Source organism: Hemitrygon akajei, chromosome 11 (genome assembly GCF_048418815.1).
Source record: "Hemitrygon akajei chromosome 11, sHemAka1.3, whole genome shotgun sequence".
NCBI lineage: Eukaryota > Metazoa > Chordata > Chondrichthyes > Myliobatiformes > Dasyatidae > Hemitrygon > Hemitrygon akajei.
In genome coordinates this window covers 13,981,040-13,999,770 of record NC_133134.1, presented here as the reverse complement: position 1 = coordinate 13,999,770, position 18,731 = coordinate 13,981,040, and the positions used below count along the sequence as shown (strand labels likewise).

Genomic DNA, 18,731 nt, shown 5'->3' with positions numbered 1-18,731 from the left:
CCCCTTTATCAAGATATGTCTCTGCCAAAGGAGGTGTAAGGCGCTACTTCCCTCCGCTAGCCTGCAGGTCACCCTTGGGCAAAGTATAGCACCTGCTTAGCCTACTGACCAGGGTCATGTGAAGCCATGGGAGCAGGTGGTGGATGGTCGTACGAGCAGCTGGTGCAGATCACAAGTCCTGGTTATGTGACCACTGATGCCAGGCAGACAGTCTCTGAAGAGTATTGATAATGGCTGCGGTCACCCGTCTTGTAAAGACTCTGCCCAGAAGAAGGCAATGGCAAACCACCTCTGTAGAAAAATTTGCCAGGAATAATCATGGTCATGGAAAGACCATGATTGTCCAAATCATATGACAATGGCACATAACGCTGATGATGATGAGTGCTGTGTATTCCCACATATTTGCATTTCACTAAAATTAATTTTATTTGTCGCCATTCTGCTCAATTCCTGTAGCTTGATGTTAACTTTTCAATCTACTTTAATGAATTTTGTAGCAATCTGCAATTTAATATTTTTATTCCAACCTTCAGCTCACTTGTGAAGATATTAAACCAAAAAATGTTAAGTGGATCTTCCTTTTCTGATTGGCACAGAGTGATCTCCATGGGGATTGGTACTGACAGCTGGCTCTTTTCCACAATTTATCTCAATGACCAGGATGAGGACAAGGACAGATTGATAAGGAAATAAGCTGTGAAGGGAGCACAGGGTTAGAAAGAAAGGTACATAGTTTAAGTGGGTGGCAAGAATCTGGCAAGCAGAAGGTAAAATAGAGGAAATGAGAAACTGTCCATTTTGCTGAGTAAAATTTAAAAAAGTCAGCTCATCATCTAAATGATAAAACATAGCAGAGTGCTGAGATACAGAGGAATCTAGCTGCTACAGTTAATTTAAAAGGCCGGTAAAAGATTAGCTTCATTTGTCACAGGTGCATCGAAACTTACAGTGAAAATGCGTCATTTTGCGTCAACGACCAACGCAGTCTGAGGTTTGTGCTGGGGGCAGCCTGCACATGATACCGTGTTTCCAGTGCCAACACAGCATGCCCAGAGTCTTTGAAATGAGGGAGGAAACTGGAGCAAAGCCACATGGTCATGGGGAAAATGTGCAAACTTCATACAGTGGAGGGAATCAAACACTGATTGACAATCACTGGCTCTGTAAAGTGATTGTGCTAACTACTATGCTATCATCCTACCACAGAGCAGGGATTTGGGAATGGTACTGTTTATTAGGGAGGTTACTGTGAGTGAGTGGGTGGGAATGTGGCACTGAAGTAACAGACAGACCAGCCACGCTCTTACTGCATGTCAGAGGAGGCTTGAAGGAGAAAATAAGGCCTACTCTTACTCCTAATTTGTATGTTTGTCTCAGAACACAATACATAATGACAGCTCCTTATTGGTGACTATTCTGCAAACCAAGTTGACTGTGAAATACTTCCCTCCAGCTGAGCAAATGTTTTTAAATGAGAACAACATTTAAAAGGAATGGATGGAATAGGGCATCAAGGCAGCACATCGCTTTACAGCGCCAGGGGTCACCGATTTGGCTTCAATTTCTGCCGCTCCCTGTAACGAGTTCGGAAAATTTGCCCTGTGACGGTATGGATTTCCTATGGGTGTACCGGCTTCCTCCGACATTCCAAAGGCCTACAGGTTAGGGTTGGTATGCTGTGGGCATGCTGTGTTGGCGCCAGAAACATAGCGACACTCGTGGGCTGCCCCCAGCACATTCTTGGACTTTGTTTACCATTGATACAAAAGATGAATTTCACTGTGTCTTCCCATGTTTCAGTGTACATGTGACAATTAAAGCCAACCTTTATCTCGATATAGACCGTGTGCATACAGAGCACAGTTTAAATTGATGTCATGGTTTGCATAGACATTGTAGGCCAAAAGCCCTGTTCCTGTGCTGAACTGTTCTACGTTCTATGTTCTAACCCTGGTATGTGGTAGTTGCATTTTCCCAGTCTTATTTAAACCGCTAATTTAGAGAACAAGCTTGATGGTTGTACTCATGAACTAAATTTAAAAAATTCCTTGTTTTGCTTGGGTGGTGTCGTGGAGACACACCTCCATCAAAGGAGGTGTAAGACGCTCCTTCCCTCCGCTAGCCTGCAGGTCACCCTTCGGCTAGGTGTAGCACATGCTTAGCAGCCCAACCAGGGTCACGTGAAACCATGGGAGCTGGTGGTGATGGTTGTATGAGCAGCTGGTGCAGATCACAAGTCCTGGTGATCTGACTGCTGACACCAGGCAGACAATCTCTGAAGAGTATTGATAGTGGCTGGGGTCACCCGTCGTGTAAAGACACTGCCCAGATGAAGGAAATGGCAAACCACTTCTGTCAAAAATATTGACACTAACAATCATGGTCATGGAAAGACCATGATCACCTATGTCATACTACATGGCACGTAATGAACAAACTTGTTTTGCTGCTCTGGATCTGCACATACACCATGCTGTGCCTTCATTCCACTTTCCCTCTGTCTCTGTGTAACTCTGTCACCCTCTCTGTCCCTAACTCTTATTCCCTTCAACACAATTCCACTTTCACTCAACCAACATTATACTGGCTGAACTCTGCAGACTGAGCAACATCTACGGGAAGAAAGGAATTGCCAGTACTTCAGCTCCTGATGCAGGGTTTTGATCCAAAACGTAGGCAGTTCCTTTTCCTCCTACAGATACTGCTCCACTTGTGGAGATCCTTCAGCGGATTGCTTGTGTCTCCACATTGCAGTCGTCTGTAGTCACTTGCATCTCCACACCCATTCAAGAATCAACTTTATTTGCCATATACACTTAAATGTATTAGGAATTAGTTATGGTGAGATGCTGCGACATGCAATGAAGAACAACGTTCAACCATTACAAAGAATAAAGACTTATATTAAAATATGTTTAAGGTTAAAGTATAGATGAGGAATAATATGTACATAAATATCATCAACATTATAAAAAGTGACTTAATCCATTTACAGTGTGATGCAGTGATAGAGATTATAGATAGAGGGGGGTGTGGGGCCTAACTGGAATGGTTGATCAGATTAACTGCAGGGGGAAAGAAACTTTTAAGATGGTGTGAAGTTTTTGTTTTAATCGCCCTGTTGGACTTTCCAGATGAACCCTTTTGGAAAAGGCAGTTTGCTGCGTGGGTAGAGTCTGCAATAATTTTTTTCCTACCCGCTTCTTTGTCCTGGACATATACAAGTCCCGTAGCCAAAGAAGTTGTATATATATCAACATAAACTCGAGTTTAAAAAGAGTTTTCTTTATTTTTATTCATCCCGCTAATTTACATTTGTTCCATATTATGCCCCAGTTTGATAGCCCGAGGACGAAAATTTTAAGATGGCATGAAGTATTTGTTTCAATAGTCCTATAGTGCTTTCCAGAAAGGAACTTACCTCCCCCCCCCCACCCAAATGAATCTCCTCTTCTTTATCACCCTCCCACTCTTTCACCCCCTTACACTTTCACCCCTTTAAATTTGTATTTGATTTGCTCTCATGCACTTCCTCCATATCTTCTCCCCCTCATCTCGCTCATTTCCTCAAATGGAATATTTCTAACTGACAGTACTGGATGTTCATATCGATCTTGATCCAGTTCTGCTTTAAACAAGTGCCTTTCCTCTGACTTCAAAGACTATATTTCACTTGGAGAAATGTAAATTTCTGCTGACTGGGTTTGCTGAATATTCAGCAGTTTTATTGCATAATTACACACACTGATAAATAATTAGTGACCACCTACAGGGTGCCATAATTCAGCTTGATTTGTTAAATAGTGTTTGTGAAAGTTAAGAAGATGTGTTTCCTGTGGTTCTTAAACATTTTACAAAGCAGCGGGAGAGAGCGACGCTCTTGAGAAGAGGCGAGAACCTGTAGGTATTCAGGATCTGTTCCGTTCTGCAGAAGGTGGGAGGTTATTACTGTACAGCCATCATGCTTTCTTCAAAATCATTCAACCTATCGCAATGTGGAGAGGATCTTCCTGAGAGTGGGAGAGTTCAGGAACAGAGGGCACAGCCTCAGAATAGAGGGACCCTCATGTAGTACAGAGATGAGGAGAAATTTCTTTAACCAGAGTGTGATGAATCTGCGGAGCTGATAGCCACGCATGACCATGCAGGCCAAGTCATTGGGTATAATTAAAGCAGAAGTTGATAGGTTTGAAGTTACAGGGAGAAGTCTGAGGATGGAGTTGAGAGGGATAGTAAATCACCATGATGGAATGGCAGGGCAGACTTGATGGTCTGAATGGCCTAATTCTGCTCCTGTGTCTTATGGTTTTTGCAATCACCTCTGCTGCTGCCACATCCAAAATGAATCTCTCCAGGTCATCAACTGCATCCAGATCTCACAGTGCGACCTCCTTTATATCAGTGAGACCCTACATAGATTGGGGGACTGTTGTCGAGCACCTTTTCTCCATCTTCCGCATCTCCAGTAACCAACTACTTTAAGTCTACTTCCCAGTTCCATTCCACCATGTTGGTCCATTGCTTTCTCTACTGCCATGATGAGGCCCCTCTCAGGCTGGAGAAGCGTCACCTCATATTCTGTCTGAATAGCCTCCTACCTGACCATGTGAACATTAATTTCCTTAATTATGAGTAATCTTCCCCCTCCCATTTCTCTCTTTTTCCATTCACCATTCTGGCTTTCTCTCCTCCTCCTTCTGGTGCCCCTCCTCCTTCCCTTTCTCCCACAGTCTACTCTCCTATCAGACTCCTTGTTCTTCAGCCCTTTACCTCTTCCACCTATCACCTCCCAGCTTCCTCCCCCAACTGGCTGCACCTATCACTTTCCAGCTTGTACTTCTTCCCCTCCCCCGTCACCATTTTATTCTATATTCTTGTCTCTTCATTTCCAGTGCTGACGCAGGGTCTTGGCCAGAAACATCGATTGTTCATTTGCCCTCCAGAGCTGCTGCCTGACCTGCTGAGTTTCTCCGTGTGTGTGTGTGTGTGTGTGTGTGTGTGTGTGTGTGTGTGTGTGTGTGTGTGTGTGTGTGTGTGTGTGTGTGTGTGTGTGTGTGTGTGTGTGTGTGTGTGTGTGTGTGTGTGTGTGTGTGTGTGTGTTGCTCAACATCCCAATATCTGCAGAATTTCTTTGTATCTATGATCAGTTGAATTGTACTGTTTTGCCCTGAAGTGAAGTTGGCAGCACTGACGTGGCTTAATCTCTGGTTGGCTGTTAATTTAAAAAAACTCAATGGTAAATACTATTCGCTGTGCTTAAAAGGTACCCTGTGCTGTCACTCTTCTGAACAGAAGCAGCACAAATGCAAAAAGTACTTTTGCATTTTTTTAAACCATTCTGGTGTCAATGCCACACATTAGGGATTAGAAACATGACAGGAAATCCAATAAATAAACAGCGTACAATATGCTGTGTGTATCTGGTGTCTTTTTAGCAATAGCTGTAAAGGGAAGGCAAGCATCTGCTCTCACAGCTGCTATGGCATGCTGCACACAGTTTTGCCTGCTAGATTGACATCTTTTTTTGTTTAATATGCTATAACCTCAGGATTTTGCAGTTCTTTATCTGTGAGATGAATTCCCTCATAAAACTGAGACCTACTAGACACTACGCTATTGGCAAAAGGAATTGGTTGAGAAAGAAATTTTACTTCACAGAATATTATAATTTATTTATATATACACATATATTTTGTACAATTTGTCTTTTACACGCTAGTTGTCAAACGTTACGGGGAGAAGGGCAGGAGGGTGGGGTTGAGAGGGATAATAAATCAGCCATGATGGAATGGCAGAGCAGATTCGATGGGCTGAATGGCCTAATTCTGCTCCTAAGTCTTATGGGTTGCTGGAGCTGTGTGATAGCTATTTTGAAGGATGAGCTGCTGATAAGGGGCTACTTCTCTGCATATCTGCTTCTTATGGCCTTATGGTTTGTCACTTTCTATTTCTGTTTTTTTTTCTTAAATTCTATTGTATTTCTTCGCTTTTCTGTAAATGCCTGCAGAAGTTAGCATAATGCTTTACAGTACATGCGACTTGGGTTCAATTCCCACCGCTGCTTGTAAGGATTTTGCATGTTCTGTGACCTGGCGGGTTTCCTCTTGGTGCTCTGCATTTCCCCCGATGCTCTGGTTTTCACCACAGTCTAAAGACGTACCAGTTCCTATGGCAACGGTTGGTCATTGTAAATTGTTCTGTGCTTAGGCTGGGATTAAATCAGGGGAATTGATGGGCAGTGCAGCTTGAAGTACTGGAAGGGTCTAATCTGAACTGAATCTCCTTCATCAAATTGTAGTTTTGCTACAACAAGTGTATGGGACATTGGAAAAAATGTTGAATTTCCCCATGGGGATGAATAAAGTATCTATCTATCTATCTATCTATCTATCAATCCATCAGTCAGTACATAAATAAATAACTAAACATATACATACACACATAATCTCAGGTTAGGGTGTGGTAACATATGCCTACTTTGATAATAAATTTACTTTGGCTTTGACTTAGAATCCAGTGCTTTATTGAGCAATGGGTTTGTGTAGAATTTCAATTTACTTGCCTCAAACAAAATTTGAATTGTTGTAGTCGGGCCATGAGACGGTGGTTTAATTGAAAGAATATCACCAGAATTAACTTTAAGATCTTGCCTTATCCCCCTTTTCCAGTATTTTCTGGTTATATTTAAAGTTTCCTGAACAAGAGAAAATCTGCAGATGCTGGAAATCCGAGCCACACACACGAAATGCTGGAGGAACTCAGCAGGCCTGGCAGCATCTATGGAAAAGGAATTCAGCTGACATTTTGGGCCCAAACCTGTCGGCAGGACTAGAGAAAAATGGCTGAGGGGTAGATTTATAAAGTGTGGGGAGGCGAGAGAGAACCACCAGGTGATAGGTGAAGCCTGGAGGGGGAGGGATGAAGTAAAGAGCTGGGAAGTTGATTGGTGCTGTGGTAGCAGGTCTGGGTGAGCACATGGTCGAAGAGTCGAGGAGCAGTGAGAGAGGGTTTTGCTGAACTCCTGTCGAAGGGAAGATTTAAACTTCTTCAGGGTTGTCATCCCTGGAAGAAACTTCGCAGTGTAGTAATCCAATCACAAGCAAGAGAAAATTTGCAGATGCTGGAAATTCGAGCGACACACATAAAATGCTGGAGGAACTCAGCAGGCCAGGCAGCATCAATGGAAAAGAGTACAGTTGATGTGTTGGGCCAAAACCCTTCCTAAACGTATTATTCCCTCTCTTTTGAAACATGTGCTACTTGAAGCTTTTGTGCAATGTCACAGGTTAGCTTAAGTGAAGAGGCTACAGGTGGTTAGGCTACAGTTACACGTACATTGGATGTTATGTGATACATTAACAGCAAATTACCACCAGAACTTTCACTGTAGACATAGAATGCAATAATATACATTCAGTGGCCACTTTATTAGATACCTTCCTTACCTAATAAAATGGCTGCTGAGTGTATGTTCATGGTCTTCTGCTGCTGTAGCCCATCCACTTCATGATTTGACATGTTAACACCAAAAGACCATAAGATATAGGTGCAGAAGTACACCATTCAGCCCATCTAGTCTGCTCCGCCATTCAATCATGGGCTGATCCAATTCTTCCAGTCATCCCCACTCCTCTGCCTTCTCCCCATACCCTTTGATGCCCTGGCTAATCAAGAACCTATCTATCTCTTCCTTAAATGCACCCAATGATTGGCCTCCACAGCCGCTAATGGCAACAAATTCCACAGATTTACCACCCTCTGACTAAAGTAATTTCTCCGGATCTCTATTCTAAATGGACGTCCTTCAATCCTGAAGTTGTGCCCTCCTGTCCTAGACTCCCCTACCATGGGAAATAACTTTACCATATCTTTGCTATATGTTGTGCATTCAGAGTGTTTTTCTGCACATCACTGTTATAACATGAGGTTATTTGAGTTATTGTCACCTTCCTGTCAGCTTGAACAACTATTCTGGCCATTCTCCTCTGACCTCATATTAGCAAGGCAATTTTGCCCTCAGAAATGCCCCTCACTGGATGTTTCATTTTGTTGTTACGCACCATTATATGTAAACTCTTAGAACCTGTTGTACTTGAAAACCCCAGGAGATTAGTAGTTTCTGATGTGCTCAGATCATCTCGTCTGGCACCAACAATCATTCCATGGTCAAAATCTCTTCGATCACACTTCTTCCCCGTTCTGATGTTTGGTCTGAACAATAACTGAACCTCTTTCTTTTTCAATCTTATTATTATTATTATTATTATTAATATCAACATGATAAAATTAATACATAGTGGGATTACAAACTTACAAATTTAAACTGAACATGAAAGGATATAGTTACAATATAGTTAAGTCTTCCCAAATCATGAATGATACAAATATCATATAAACAAAGCAAAACTAGGTATATCATATTATATGTTAAAAAAAAACAGAAAATAGAAAAAGAAAAAAAAAATCACCCTAAGAAAAACTAATCTAACAACCTAATAACTAATAAAGAGAAAAAAAGAAGAAAAAAAATAATAATGAATAATGGGCTGTTTATAGCATCTATAAAAAAAACCAAAATCATCAGTGTCCTCTCAACATATGTATAATCAAAACAGGAAAAATGAATAGGTTTGGAACAGGGTCAAATTACATCATATGAAAATATTGAATAAATGGTCTCCATGTCTTTTCAAATTTAATAGAAGGGTCAAATACAACACTTCTAATTTTCTCCAAATTTAGACATAACATAGTTTGAGAAAGCCAATGAAATATGGTAGGGGGATTAATTTCTTTACAATTCAACAAAATAGATCTTCTAGCCATTAATGTAAGAAATGCAATCATTCGACAAGCAGAAGAAGATAAATGGATTGAGTCCATCATTGGTAAACCAAAAATTGCAGTAATAGGATGAGGTTAGATAGATAGATAGATAGATAGATAGATAGATACTTTATTCATCCCCATGGGGAAATTCAACTTTTTTTTTCCAATGTCCCATACACTTGTTGTAGCCAAACTAATTACATACAATACTTAACTCAGTAAAAAAATATGATATGCATCTAAATCACTATCTCAAAAAGCATTAATAATAGCTTTTAAAAAGTTCTTAAGTCCTGGCGGTTGAATTGTAAAGCCTAATGGCATTGGGGAGTATTGACCTCTTCATCATGTCTGAGGAGCATTGCATCGATAGTAACCTGTCGCTGAAACTGCTTCTCTGTCTCTGGATGGTGCTATGTAGAGGATGTTCAGAGTTTTCCATAATTGACCGTAGCCTACTCAGCGCCCTTCGCTCAGCTACCGATGTTAAACTCTCCAGTACTTTGCCCACGACAGAGCCCGCCTTCCTTACCAGCTTATTAAGACGTGAGGCGTCCCTCCTCTTAATGCTTCCTCCCCAACACGCCACCACAAAGAAGAGGGCGCTCTCCACAACTGACCTATAGAACATCTTCAGCATCTCACTACAGACATTGAATGACGCCAACCTTCTAAGGAAGTACAGTAGACTCTGTGCCTTCCTGCACAAGGCATCTGTGTTGGCAGTCCAGTCTAGCTTCTCGTCTAACTGTACTCCCAGATACTTGTAGGTCTTAACCTGCTCCACACATTCTCCATTAATGATCACTGGCTCCATATGAGGCCTAGATCTCCTAAAGTCCACCACCATCTCCTTGGTCTTGGTGATATTGAGACGCAGGTAGTTTGAGTTGCACCATATCACAAAGTTCTGTATCAGTTTCCTATACTCCTCCTCCTGTCCATTCCTGACACACCCCACTATGGCCGTGTCATCAGCGAACTTCTGCACATGACAGGACTCCGAGTTATTTTGGAAGTCTGATGTGTACAGGGTGAACAGGACCGGAGAGAGTACGGTTCCCTGCGGCGCTCCTGTGCTGCTGACCACCGTGTCAGACCTACAGTCTCCCAACCGCACAAATGTTCAATACCGTGGAAGTGGTATCAAAAATGTCTTTCCAATATTTTTTCAAAAGCAGACATGACCAAAACATATGAGTTAAAGACACTATCTCAGAACGACATCTGTCACATATAGGATTTATATAGGAATAAAAACGAGCCAATTTATCCTTGGACATATGAGCCCTGTGCACAACTTTAAACTGTATTAATGAATGTTTAGCACATATAGATGATAAATTGACTAATTGAAGAATTTTATCCCAATTCTCAATAGGGATAGTAAGGTTAAGTTCTCTTTCCCAATCATTTTTAATCTTATAGAAGGGCTCTGAATGTATTTTCATAATTATATTGTAGAGTTTTGATATTACACCTTTCTGAGAAGGATTTAGTTTTAACAAATTCTCCAAAATACCCGAAGACTCAAGATTTGGAAAGGTAGGAAGTACAGTGTTTAAGAAATTCCTAATCTGTAAATATCTAAAAAAAATGAAATCTAGGCAAATTATATTTATTAGATAATTGTTCAAAAGACATAAAACAATTATCCAAAAATAAATCGGAAAATCGTAGTAATCCTTTAGTCTTCCAAGCTGAATAAGCTTGGTCTATAATAGAAGGATGAAAAAAGACATTGGATACAATAGGAATAGTTAAAACAAATTGATTCAATCCAAAAAATTTCCAAAATTGAAACCATATACGTAAAGTATGTTTAACTATCGGATTGTCAATTTGTTTCTGCAATTTAGAAAGAGCAAAGGGAAGAGAAGACCCTAAAATAGAACCCAATGAAAATCCTTGTACAGATTTAGTTTCCAGGTTTACCCAATGAGGGCTAAAAGTTAAATCCCAATCCTTTAACCAACATATCAAATATCAGATATTAATTGCCCAATAATAAAATCTAAAATTAGGCAATGCCAATCCATCTTCCTTGCCTTCTGTAAATATTTTTTACCTAATCTAGGATTAGGTAAAAAATCCATTCCTGTAGTTATATCATTGTTGGCTCAATTTAGTAATTTTTCCGGGTATAAATTAAATCTTAATAAGAGTGAATTGTTTCTTTTAAATAGACAGGTTCCAATTTATGGAAATTTACCTTTTAAATTAGTTAATGACTCTTTTATATACTTAGGGATTAAAATTACAAAAAATTATAAGGAGTTGTTTAAGGTTAATTTTTTACCCTTAATTGATCAGATTAAATGTTTGTTCACTAAATGGTCACCATTATCTTTATCTCTGATAGGCCGGATTAATGCTATTAAGATGATTATTTTACCCAAGTTTTTATATATATTTCAAGCGGTACCAATTTTTATTCCGAAATCTTTTTTTGCTAATGTTGATTCAAAAATTTCCTCATATATATGGCAGAATAAACTGAACCTCGTGATCATGTCTGCATGCTTTTTGTTGCCACAGGATGGGCTGATTAGATATTTACATTAATAAAAAGGTGTACAGGTGTACCTAATACAGTGGCCACTGAGTGTAAGTCTACTTAAGAAAAGTGGTGGTAGGTTGGAGATACGTCTCTACCAAAGGAGGTGTAAGTCGCTCCTTCCCTCCGTTAGCCTGCAGGTCACCCTTGGGCAAGGTGTAGCATCTGCTTAGCCCCCTCCCCCGATCAGGATCATGTGAAGCCATGGGAGCAGGTGGTGGATGGTCATATGAGCAGCTGGTGCATATCACAAGCTTTGGTTATGCGACTACTGACGCCCGGCAGACAATCTCTGAAGAGTATTGGTAATGGCTACGGTCACCCATCCTGTAAAGACACTGCCCAGAAGAAGAAAATGGCAAACCACCTCGGGAGAAAAATTTACCAAGATCAATCATTATCATGGAAAGACCATGATCCCCATGTGTTATGACATGGCGTATAACAAACTAACTGAAGAGTAAATCTGAAAACAGCTACTAGTAATCCCAGCAACTTTGGAATCTTGAAGATTAAACTGAAATTGTTCCATCTGTAAGGAATAGTGCAGTGTACTGATTGAACTATCTTACAATGTGTTTAATCCCTATTAGCAGCCACCTGAATCTTTTAATTATATTAATTTGAGGAAACTGTCAGTTTGAATATCCTACTAATTTTCCCCTAAGCGTGGAGGTGGTTCTGTTTCAGATTTATAGACCGAGGAAACATATTGAGTGGTCTTTGAGTTCATCTCATTGTCAATGTCAAGAAAGCAGCGGTTTCTAATTGAGCTGGCGGTTTTCAATAACTCAACACTAATTCCCTCATTGCTTGCATTTTATCAGCGGCCTCCTAATGCGAAACTGTTGACAAATCGAAGCGTTGTCTCATTAAAAATGGAAGGTTGAATGGTGTAGTTAATGGTTAAATTAACACTTATTTTGATGAACTACTAAGTTTGTTTTTCTTCATTTGTGTGTTTTCTTGTTAGCTGCCCTACCCAGTCACATATCTGTAAATTAGATGCGTTTCTAGAACAGATTGTAAATGTTTGGGAAAGAGTCGTCTCTCCCTGTTAGTGAAGACTTTTGAAAAATTGAGTCATAGACTAGTAGAACATGGAAACAGGACCTTCAGCCCAAATGACTCTATGGCGGCAGAGTCTAAGAGCAGAGGAGAGGGATGACCTTTTAGAATAGAATGGAGATGAAGAGGAATTTCTTTAGCCAGAGGGTGGTGAATCTGTGAAATTCTTTGCCACAGGTGGCTGAGGAGCTCAAGTCATTGGCTCCTTTTCAGATCGCATGACCCTGCAGCGGATAGTGAGGTCAGCTGAGAAGATCATCAGGGTCTCTCTTCCCACCATTATGGACATTTACACTACACGCTGCATCCGCAAAGCAAACAGCATTATGAAGGACCCCACGCACCCCTCACACAAACTCTTCTCCCTCCTGCCGTCTGGGAAAAGGCACCGAAGCATTCGGGCTCTCACGACCAGACTATGTAACAGTTTCTTCCCCCAAGCTATCAGACTCCTCAATACCCAGAGCCTGGACTGACACCTTACTGCCCTATTGTCTTGTTTATTGTTTATTGTAATGTCTGCACTGTTTTGTGCACTTATGCAGTCCTGGGTAGGTCTGTAGTCCAGTGTAGTTTTTTTCTGTGTTGTGTTTTACGTAGTTCAGTCTAGTTTGTGTACTGCGTCATGTAACACCATGGTCCTGAAAAAACTTTGTCTCATTTTTACTATGTACCGTACCAGCAGTTATGGTCGAAATGACAATAAAAGTGACTTGACTTGACTTGACTATATTTAAGGCAGTAGTTGATTGATTCTTGATTGGTCAGGGCACGTGGAGAAGGCAGGAGATTGAGGCTGAGAGGGAAAGCAGATCAGCCATGATGAAATGGCGGAGCAGACTCAGTGGGCCAAATAGCCTAAATTTGCTCCTATATCTTATGGACTTATGGTATTGGTTTATTATTGTCACGTATACCAAGAGACTGTCAAAAGCCTTCGTTTGCATGCCTTTCAGACAGATCGGAAGTACACTAAGGTAGTAAAAAAGGGGGAAAAAACAGAATATAGTGTTGCAGTTATGAGAGAGTGCAGTGCAGATAGACAAATAAAGTATAAGGGTCACAGTGGCGTGGATTGGGAGATCAAGAATTCATCATTTTGTTTAGGAGCGGTTCCTTAATGGATCTGACAACAGCGAGATAAAAGCTTCCCTTGAGTCTGGTGGTTCAGAACATGGAACATAAAACAGTACAGATCCTTCGGCCCACAGTATTGTGCTGACCTTATAACCCTCTCTAAGATCAATATAACCTTTACCTCCTACATAGCTCTCCATTTCTCTATCATCCACGTGCCTATCTAAAAGTTTCTTAAATGTCCCTAATGTGTCTGCATCTAACACCACCCTTACAACACACCCACCACTCTGTGTAAAAAAAAACTTATCTCCGACATCCGTACTTTACTTACCTCCGATCGCCTTAAAATTACGCCTTCTTGTATTAGCCATGTTCGCCAAGGGAAGAGCTCGCTGGTGATCCTCTTGATCTATGCCTTGTACACCACTATCAAGTCACATTTTATCCCCCTTCTCTCCAAGTGTACTTAACCTTTTGTGCCTCTGACCAATAGAAGAGGGAAGAAGAGAGAATGACCAGGGTGGGAGGGGGTTCTTGATTGTGTAGGCAGCGTTGCCAAGGCAGCAAGAAGTGTAGACTGGGTCATGGAAGGGGGAAGGGGGGGCTGCATTGCATGATGGACTGGGCTGTGGTCACAACTCTCCAATTTCTTGTCAGTCTTCGACAGAGCAGTTGCCATTCCAAGCTTTGTTAGGATTCTTTCTTTGGTGCATCTGTGAAAATCAGTAAGCACGTTTTTATAGGAAGAATGAAGGCGGAGAGTAAAAAATTCTGCTCTAATTGAGATGCAGGAAGAGAGGGTATATATCAATGAAATTGGTCATCAGGGTTGAAAAAACAGTCAATACGGCATGCATATTTCTCAGCTTTATCAGTATAGACATGGAGCACAAATTCAAGAAAGTTATTCTGAACCTTTATAAACACTGCCCCGGCCTTAACTGGATATGACATTCAATTCTGCTGGCCTCATTGTAGGACAGATGTGAAGGGATTAGAAATGGTCCTGAAAGGATTCTTGAGAGTTGTTTCTTGCATGAGGACTGCAGCTACGAGGAATGATTAGAGAAGTTAGGCCTGTTCTCTGTGGAAAAGTTGTGGGAGATTTGACAGAAATATATAAAATGGCGAAGGACTTGGATAGAGAGAATAGTGGCAACACACACAAAATGTTGGGGGATCTCAGCAGGCCAAGCAGCATCTATGGAAAACAGTACAGTTGACGTTTCAGGCCAAAACCCTTCGGCAGGACTGGAGAAAAATGCTGAGGAGTAGATTTGAAAGATGGGGATGGGGAGAGAGAAACGCCAGGCGATAGGTTGAACTTGAAGGGGGAGGGATGAAGCAAAGAGCTGGGAATTTGATTGGTGAAAGAGACAGAAGGCCATGGAAGAAAGAAAAAGGGGGGGGGTGCGGAAAGGAGCACCAGAGGGGAGGTGATGGGTGGGCAAGATAACATGAGGGAGGGGCAAGGGGATGGGAAATTGTGAAGGTGGTGCGGGCATTACTGGAAGTTTGAGAAATCGATGTTCATGCCATCAGGTTGGAGGCTACCCAAACATAATATAAGATGTTGTTCCTCCAACCTAAGTGTGGCCTTATTCCAACAGTGGAGGAGACCATGGATGGACAGATCGGAATGGGAATGGGAAATGGAGTTAAAATGGGCAGCCACTGGGAGATCATGCTTTTTCTGGCGAAGATACTTGGTGAAGTGGTCTCCCAATCTACGCCGGGTCTCACCGATATACAAGAGGCCACACCAAGAGCACCAAACTCAATATATGACCCCAACAGACACACTGGTGAAATGTTGCCTCACCTGGTAGGACTGTTTGGGGCCCCGAATGCTAGTGAGGGAGGAGGCGTAGGGGCAGGTGGGCACTTGTTCCGCTTGCAAGCATAAGTGCCAGGAGGCAGATCAGTGGGGTGGTATGAATGAATGTACGAGGGAGTCACGTAGCGAGTGATCCCTGTGGAAAGCAGAAAGTGGGGGTGGGGGGGAAGGGAAGGATGTGTTTGGTGGTGGAATCCAGTTGGAGGTGGGGGAAGTTTCGGAGAATTATGCGCTGGACATGGGGTGGTAGGTGAGGACAAGAGGAACCCAATCCCTGGTAGAGTGGCGGGAGGATGGGGTAAGAGCAGATGTGCATGAAATGGAAGAGATGCAGTTGAGGACAGCGTTGATGGTGGAGAACATGTCCTTCATTCTAGAATGAAAAACCTCATCCTGAGAGCAGATGCGGTGGAGACGGAGGAATTGAGAGAAAGGGATGGCCTTTTTTTTTACAAGTAGTGTGGTTGGGCGAGGTATAGTCCAAGTAGCTGATAAAATTAGTTGACCGCTTCCATTTCACGCACGTCTGCTTTTACCCCATCCTCCTGCCATGCTAGCAGGGATAGGGTTCTGCTTCGCCGCCTTCTTGAGGCACTGCCTTTTGAAACTACAGCTGTAACACAGAAGAGAAGGAATTAAAAGTGACACGGGGTAGAATTTTCTCAGAGAGAGTTTGGGATCTGGAAAGCGGGCACTGCAGATGTGGCAGAGGCAAGTTCAGTTATGACCTTCAAGAGGAATTCAGTTAAATATATATCATGAAGAAAGATTTGCAAGCCTAAGTGATAGTGAATTGTAGAAATCTAGCACAGGATTGATGGACTGAATGGCCTCTTTCTGTGCAATAACCACTCAATAACCATGACGGTCTCTGCTCTAAGATTTCTTTTTATTATTGAGATACAGCATGGAACAGGCCTTTATGGCCTTTCAAGCCATGCTGCCCAGCAATCCCTGATTGAACCCTAGCCTAATCATGGGACAATTTAACAATGACCAATTAACCTACTAACTGGTACGTCTTTGGACTATGGGAGGAAACCGGAGCACCTGGAGGAAACCCATGTGGTCACATGGAGAACGAACAAACTCCTTGCAGGCAGTGATGGGTATTGAACCCAGGTCACTTGTACTGTGAAGTGTTGTGCTAACCACTACACTGCCATGCCGCGCCAAGATGTAACTACACACAGAGGGACGCCGAGACTGGACGCTATAAGTTCCTATCAGTCCAAAAGAAACTCATAAAGTGGCTTGTATCTGGCTTGAACTCACATGAATCAGAATCAGGTTTAATATCACTGGCATATTTCGTGAAATTTGTTAACTTTGCAGCAGCATTACAATGCAATATATGATAATAGAGAAAAAAGAAAATTGTGAACTAAGTAGTGCAAAAAATAGGAAATAAAAAATATTGAGGAGGTGATCATGGGTTCAATGTCCATTTAGAAATCGGATGGCAGAGAGGAAGAAGCTGTTCCTGAATCATTGAGTGTGTGCCTTCAGGCTTCTGTACCTCCTTCCTGATGATAACAATGAAAAGAGGGCACGTTCTGGGTGGTGGGGGTCCTTAATGATGGACACTGCCTTTCCGAGGCCCAGTTCCTTGATGATGTCTTAGTTACTATGGAGGCTAATGTCCATGATGGAACTGACTAATTTTACAACTCTCCGCAGCTTACTTCGATCCTGTGCAGTAGCCCCCCCCACCAACCCCACCCCATACCAGACAGTGGCGGAACCAGCTAATGGTCCCTGACTGGTAACGTGATCTTAAGCAGAACAAGAAAAGGTTTCAGACTCGTTTGTCAAAAGCGTCTCCTAATCTCTTCATGTTTCATTACTATGTGCATAATGGAGCATTTAATAAAAATTTCAGATTTGTGTTGCATTATTAAATAACTTTGCCCTCATCCAACGATATTGTACAAGATTGAAAAGGAAAATGATCACTGTATCACTTTGCCTTGATTATTCTTCTCATTTGTTATTTAAATAATGTAATATTTCTTTGCTTTTTCCCCAGGTGATTACCCTGGAGGGATGGGTGGATATTATGTATTATGTTATGGACGCGCATTCTTTTTACAATTTTATATATTTTATACTGCTTATAATAGTAAGTATGTCTCATTTAAGGCGTTAAATCTTTCTGCTTTTTGAAGTAGTGACAATTAGCATACTTCTTTCCAAAATGTGACTTGGGATGATAAAGTTTAGTTTTTCAATACTGTTAGAAACTATAAACTTAGGGTGATGTTTAGTGACTTTTGATTTATGTGTGATAAATAATTAGTTTAATTTTAAAGGACTGCTAAGTTTTTAAATTTTTTATGCATAAGTTGTTGGGGCAGATATAAAGTAGGCTATTTGCCGATTGAAAAGTTCACTCCAACGATACTGAAATTGAATTGAGAGATACCATGGAGTTAGATACAGCATTAAGACAGACCTTCAGCCCAATTTGTCCACTGTGAAGGCCAAGTCATTGGTTCAAAGGTTCATTTTATCGTCAAAGTATACATGGTTAATGCAACTCTGGTATTTGTCTTCTCCAGATACCCATGAAATATAGAAAGACCATGGGGGTTGTTGAAAGAAAATAAATCAACTTCACCCCCCCCAACCCCCCCGGCATGAAAAAGAGAAAAGCAGAACTCGCAAATTCCAAAATCCTCCACCCCTCCCTCACAGAAAAAAACAGTGACAATAGCATCAAATCCCTCTCCCCTCCCTTTTTTATTCCATAGGCTAATATCATTAAGTAAGGGGGAACCCTTGTTTAAGGAAGAGGTTGATGGGTACTTAATTAGTAAGGATGTCAAAGGTTAGTGGGAGAAGGCAAGAGAATGGTGATGAGAGGGAAAATAAATCAGTCATGATTGAATGGTGGAGCAGACTAGATAGGCCAAATGGCCTTATTCTGCTCAAGTGTCTTATGGTCTTATGCTAACTGTGTTGGTCAGAAAGTTAGTCCCTTCTTCCCAGTGTTGCCCCATAGATGTGTAAGCCACTCCCACCTATGCACTGATCTGTATGGCTTTTAAATGTTGCTAATGTGTCCATCTCAAACTCTGCTTCTGACAACTCATTCCAAATACCCACCACCTTCGCCGAGAATAAGCTGCCTCGATGTCCCTTTTAAATCTCCTGCCTCTGATCTTAAACCAATGCCCTCTTTTCAGAGATTCAAAGTACGTATGCAGTATACAAGTCTGAGGTTCATCTTCCTGCAGGCAAACAGGAAACAAAGGTTCTCTTGAGAAAAGAGATGACATTCTTTTCCCCTGTCTGTGCCCCTAATGATCTAATACACCTCTATCGGGTGGCCCAGCAACTCCCTATGTCCTTGTG

The 18,731-nt window shown here is 41.6% G+C and overlaps 1 protein-coding gene across 1 annotated transcript in view; it reads left to right on the top strand.

The window, feature by feature from the left end:
- Positions 1-18,731, top strand: part of cacna1ha (calcium channel, voltage-dependent, T type, alpha 1H subunit a) — a 333,897-nt gene that overhangs the window by 91,427 nt on the left and 223,739 nt on the right. The window contains exon 6 of the mRNA XM_073060243.1: positions 17,404-17,496. Within this exon, the coding sequence (XP_072916344.1) occupies positions 17,404-17,496 (93 nt within the window). The remainder of the gene's footprint in view (positions 1-17,403; positions 17,497-18,731) is intronic.